At 22.3% G+C, this 5528-nt stretch overlaps 2 protein-coding genes across 5 annotated transcripts; one reads left to right on the top strand and one right to left on the bottom strand.

The window, feature by feature from the left end:
* Nucleotides 1-3: 3 nt before the first annotated feature.
* LOC102670774 (nuclear envelope phosphatase-regulatory subunit 1) lies at nucleotides 4-1015 on the top strand. Its single transcript, XM_006621189.2, has 4 exons — nucleotides 4-293; nucleotides 424-495; nucleotides 647-781; nucleotides 845-1015. The coding sequence occupies exons 1-4, from the start codon at nucleotides 266-268 to the stop codon at nucleotides 997-999; spliced, it is 390 nt and encodes a 129-aa protein (XP_006621252.1). The 5' UTR covers nucleotides 4-265; the 3' UTR covers nucleotides 1000-1015.
* A 902-nt stretch (nucleotides 1016-1917) lies between these two features.
* Nucleotides 1918-5407, bottom strand: LOC102670909 (regulation of nuclear pre-mRNA domain-containing protein 1B). 4 transcript variants are annotated; one of them, XM_006621191.2, is made up of 5 exons: nucleotides 5129-5405; nucleotides 4202-4500; nucleotides 3987-4121; nucleotides 3209-3484; nucleotides 1918-3120 (listed from the first exon to the last, which is right to left on the bottom strand). In XM_006621191.2, the coding sequence occupies exons 1-5, from the start codon at nucleotides 5277-5279 to the stop codon at nucleotides 2971-2973; spliced, it is 1011 nt and encodes a 336-aa protein (XP_006621254.1). In that variant the 5' UTR covers nucleotides 5280-5405; the 3' UTR covers nucleotides 1918-2970. The 4 variants fall into 4 exon arrangements, with proteins under 4 accessions (XP_006621254.1, XP_006621253.1, XP_031369014.1 ...); XM_006621190.2 differs by having other exon boundaries at nucleotides 4196-4500; nucleotides 5129-5404; XM_031513154.1 differs by having other exon boundaries at nucleotides 4196-4500; nucleotides 5113-5396.
* Between the last annotated feature and the right edge of the window lie 121 nt (nucleotides 5408-5528).

Raw genomic sequence — 5528 nt, 5'->3', positions numbered from 1 at the left:
TATATATATTATATTATTTTATTGAATATACTTTGTACTAAGTAGAAACATTTTTATTATTTATATTAATATTTATGGTATTGATAAAATAATTAATTATAATAGTATATTTAAATTATATATGGCTTTAAAAAATATATATATTTTATATTATATATAAACGTGTACAACAATTCATTTTTTTAACGATAGTGACGTGAATGATGTGATTCCAACCGGAATTATTTGTAACTCTTTTTAATTAAATAACACACACATATGTAAAATGTCTTTAGATCAAACGGTGTGTGAAGGTAAAAATTGAAAATTTTTATCTATTGAATGATTTTTTTATGTTTAGTGAAAAGTAATATAGAGACATAATAATATACACAATAAGAGTGTATAATTTTGAGGTTATCTTTTTCATATAATTGTTTTCAGATTTAAAAGCGTTTGAAAGACGACTTACCGAAGTAATTGCTAGTTTACAACCAGCTACTCTGCGATGGAGAAGTATGTTTTTCTATTTCTTTAATCTTAAGTTTTATAAAATTTCTTATTAATTTCTTATAAATGATAATGTAATGTTAATATTGCTTATTATTACATTATGAATTTAATAATGTTGTTGTTATACATATATTTAATATAATATTATTTTCAGTGCTACTAGGTTTTATTTCTGTATGCACTGCTGTTGGTGCATGGCATTGGCTAACAGATCCAAATACACCAGCTGTATCATTTACACAAAGTCTATGTAATCATCCATTTTTTGCGATTGCTAGTATAATTTTAGGTAAGCATAATAAATGTGATATTTTTATTGATTTATAGCCAAATATTATTGATTTTTTTTTAGTAATATTATTTATGATGGGAGTACATAGACGTGTAATAGCACCAAGTATTATAACTCAAAGAGCTAGAAGTGTTCTTAGTAATTTTAATATGAGTTGTGATGATACTGGAAAACTCATTCTTAAACCAACAAGATCACGACATCATGAAAATTAAAGAGAAAAAAAATATAACTTTTATGATAATTGTCAAAGTATTTATAAAAATCTGAATTATTATGCAGGGTGATCACAAAAAATAATGTATAAATCACACTTTTGATACTAGTATAAGATTTAAGATATTATTTTGTTGTACTTAGTATTTAAAAGAATAATAATATATATCTAATAATTAAATCTAATAATTAAAATTTATATTTTTTATTCTTTAAAAAACTACTTTAATCTCATTAAAAAAAACAATATATAAGTATATTTGTATAAATTTAATCTGAAAAATAATAAAATACATAAATTATGAATATATTGAAAATAATGACCAAAATATTAACATTTTTCAATAAAATATCAGTTTAAATAATAGATTACCAATTATTTCAAAACAATGATAAATGTAATATTGTATGTGCTAGAATGTCATACATTTCTAAGTAATATAGTTTATTATATATATATATATGTATATTATGATTAAAAAATTTGTTATTTTAACATATAAAACTGTAAATATTAAGAATTTTCTAATCAAATAAACATAACAATATAATTCTCTATATAATTCTTTACTCAAAGTTAATATCAATTATAATTTTAGTTATTACAATATAATTCTTTTAAACTTATATACAGATATGATATTGTAAAATTTCAAGAAATGTTAAATAAAGATAAATATTATTCAAATGTAAAATAAATTTATTTTAATGTATTTTAAATAAAATTTTTTATTAAGAATGTATATTTTTAATGTTGAATTTTATATTCATTTTTAATTTTTAAGTTTATTAATTATATCTTTTTATAATTAATAACGTAATTATGATTGAACTATTTTAAATAATATAAAATGAAAACAAATAATAACATTTAAGTATTTGTATGGATTAAGGTTATTAAATGAAAAATACTATTATAACGAACAAAACATCTATTCGTATTAATATTTTGCATATTATTACAATTTTCGCAATGCACAATCACGCGATTTATTTCGTACAATATTCATATACAATATTATTTATTTACGCAGACCAGTATTCATTCAAAATCAACTATAGCGTTATATGTTAAGACGCATTTCTCAGTCCCAGTATTACATTACCTACGATATATATATATACAAGGGATAATTATCAAATATTATATGTGTAACATTCTAAACATTGCTTTTAAGCAATGTTTATCATAATGTTTAACTAAAAATTTTCAGTATCTGTATGTTTCTAAGTGCACATTTGTAACATGTAATATATTTAATTATTTCATACATGTACTTTTTTTTTTTATTTTTAGTGGAAGTCTTTATAATAATTTGAATTAATTTTATTAAAAATAAAATTGTCAGTTTATATAATTTTAAATTTGAAGAAATGACATATTTTTTTCGAATTTCTTACATATCTTATAATTTATATATACCAATTTGCGAGTGAAATATTTAAAATTATTAGCTGATTAAATATTTATAAGTGAAAAATGAGATTGTGTGAAATTTGTTCAATATTTTGAGTTCCTTATGCATTTTATTATAGCAAAACAGGAACATTATTATCTGAATTAAAAATTTGTTTATTATATTTTTTAAACAGTAAAAATTAGTTGTGACTGTTTGCTGCTTTATATTTATAAAACAAAAGAACACAAATAGGCAATTTTTAATTGATATATAAAATTGAAAATTACAATAGTTTTATAAATTCTGAAGTGTATATAATTACTTGGTTCATTTGCTTATTCACATTGCTAAAGTATTTTGTAAAATTATTTATTTATGGTATTTGTTTCAGTACTTTTTCATACCTTGTACATGCGAGGATCAATATTTAATATATTAAATATTGAAAAATAGAAAGTTATAGTATAAGATATATTTCATCACAAAAACCAAGCTAACATAGCATGGTTGAATTCATTTATGCATGGAACTCAAAAATAATTCAATGATCATGCTCTCTAAACTCACGTGCTAGTGCATAGAAAATAAATCACCAGCTGAAGGGAGAGGTGCTAATCCACCCGTAACATCAGGTAATTGAGTCAAATCAGGTAAATTGGAAATATGTGATTTAACTTCAGATCGTACTGCACATACTTTTTTAAGCTTTTCTTTATAATCCTGAAACATCATTAAATTCTGTAAATCATATACATATATTTTTTAATAAATATAAAGAATTTATTTATCAAAAAGAGTATAACCATACTTCCAATGTTGCTTGAGCTTGCTGGAGTAACTGTCTTTGTGCCAAAGTATAATCTCTAAGCATAGTTAATAATCTTCTTCTGTCTTCCATCTCTGCTTGTAATCTTCCATTATAATCTGCTAATAATGCAGCAGCTTCATTTACTGCAACACTTAATTGATCAGCAGCTGCTCTATCTGCTAAATTTGCAAGAAGTGAAACTTCAGATACTTCTGGTGGTAAAGATGCAATACGTTCTCTAACACCAGCATCTGAAGATGCTGTGTTTTCCAAATCCTGAAATAAAGAAGGCTTTTTTTTAGTAATTGCCTTCAATACATTCATGTGCATATACACATATTTAAGTATTTAATTTATATTTTTACATTATTTCTAGATGTAATATTTATTTAAGAAAATAAGAATACTATTTTTTTTGTTTTATTAAACTTCGAGTTTAATTAAATAAAAATATCTATTTTTCAAAAAGTAAAAGGACTATTTAAATATGTATAAATTTTAAATAAAATCAATATTATATTATTTTATTGTTTAAAATTAACAAACAAGAAATAAAATATTTTTTATTAAAAACATAAAAATGTATTATGAAATAGATTAAGAATATAGATGATATATAAATAGAATATAAAACTACTATTGGGGATGGAAATATCAAATTGTAATTATGCTTGCCAATATGCCTTATGGATTCAACATATATTTTTCTATATATAAGATAGTTTATTGCTAACGATACATATTCCGAATTTTTGTTCTTTTTATAAATGGTATTAACCATTAAAGCTTTGATGAGTTCCTCTGTTTCTGGTGGATCTCCTGCGGGAGTACGAGGACTTAATGTTACATGTAGCTCTTTGGTTCCATCCACTTCAACTTCAGTCTCTGATTTTTTTCTCTCCTTTTTATCTTTCTATAATAATAAACATAATAATATAATTAGAGATATTATATTTAATATAAATTAAAATTAGTATTATATGTTACCTTTACTTTTTCTATATCATTCTTAATTTTTTTTTTTGGAGGTGGTGTTCCTGGATCTCTTGATGTATCTGTAAAAGCAGCCTTAAACTCTGCAATTTGTGTCTTATCATAAACTCCTCTTTCCTCCCAAATTTGAAGCAGCCTATTTAATCTTTCTCTTGTCTTTTCGTCAAATCCTTTCATATGTTCAAAAGCTTTTGGTAAAACTGTTTCAAATTCTTTTCCAAATTCTGGTCCTTTTTTTTTACTGTTTTGAATAACATCATTTGCCAAATACATAAACATAAGTTTACGATTATCCTTCACTGTAAAAAATATAATAATAATAATGATATTTGAAAAAAATGTATTAATTTTATGGAATCTTAAAATAAATTAACAGTTTATTTGTTAAAATTATAAAACTTAATTTATAATAAAAAATTGTAATTAAGAAATTAAACAGAATTAAATAAATTATAGAAAAAATTTATAAAAAAATATATTGAAATATATATTTATGATATAATTAATTTAAGTAATTTAAGTAAAACTATAAATATTAAAAAATATTATAAACAATTTTATAATAATATAATAATTTACGTAAAGAATTAAATATAAATTACAATTGTATATTTGCATGAAAATATATTTCTAAATTAATATTAAAAATTATAATATCATTTAAAATGTTATATATTATAATTGTAACAGATAACTATCAATAATATAAATACAATTTTGCAGTTGACATACTGTTACGAGAAATATGTTCATAATTACGTAGTGAAGGACTAATTTACAAGTTAACCTAAAAATTTCATTGAAGATTAATTTATATTTATCTTATTTGAAATATAATATAAAAATAATTCAATAACAAAATAATATTTGATACTCAAAATTTGAAATGTAAAATAAAAAGATATACTTACGGCAATCTTAACGTACCTTTACACATCTCTTTAAACCAGACTTTCACGATGGTCGGATGGTGTTTTCTGTGATGAATTAACCAAAGAGAAAGTGTTTGAATACTTTGTTGAGAAGGATTTAAGTCCATTAGTCTTTTCACCAGTGCACTTTCTGTAAATCCTGTCATTTTATAATTAAAATGTTGTTTCGTCAATAAAAGTTATTAAAAATTGCTCGTATTCCAATTCACGAGCACGAGCCGCACAAGTGTACGACTCAACAGCTGAAATACAAACACGAACGGCGTATAAAATGTTGTACTGCATGTACTTCCGTCACTTTTGACATCAGCGCCATCTTTTTCAAATTTTTTGAACTATATTGTATTATATTGTCAATTTCGATCGATAATTTAAATATCGTTCAAAGATGAAAT

The sequence above is a fragment of the Apis dorsata genome, unplaced genomic scaffold (genome assembly GCF_000469605.1).
Source record: "Apis dorsata unplaced genomic scaffold, Apis dorsata 1.3 scaffold_604, whole genome shotgun sequence".
NCBI classification, from domain to species: Eukaryota; Metazoa; Arthropoda; class Insecta; order Hymenoptera; family Apidae; genus Apis; species Apis dorsata.
Note: the sequence above shows the minus strand (reverse complement) of the source record. Positions and strands in the feature narration are given on the sequence as shown.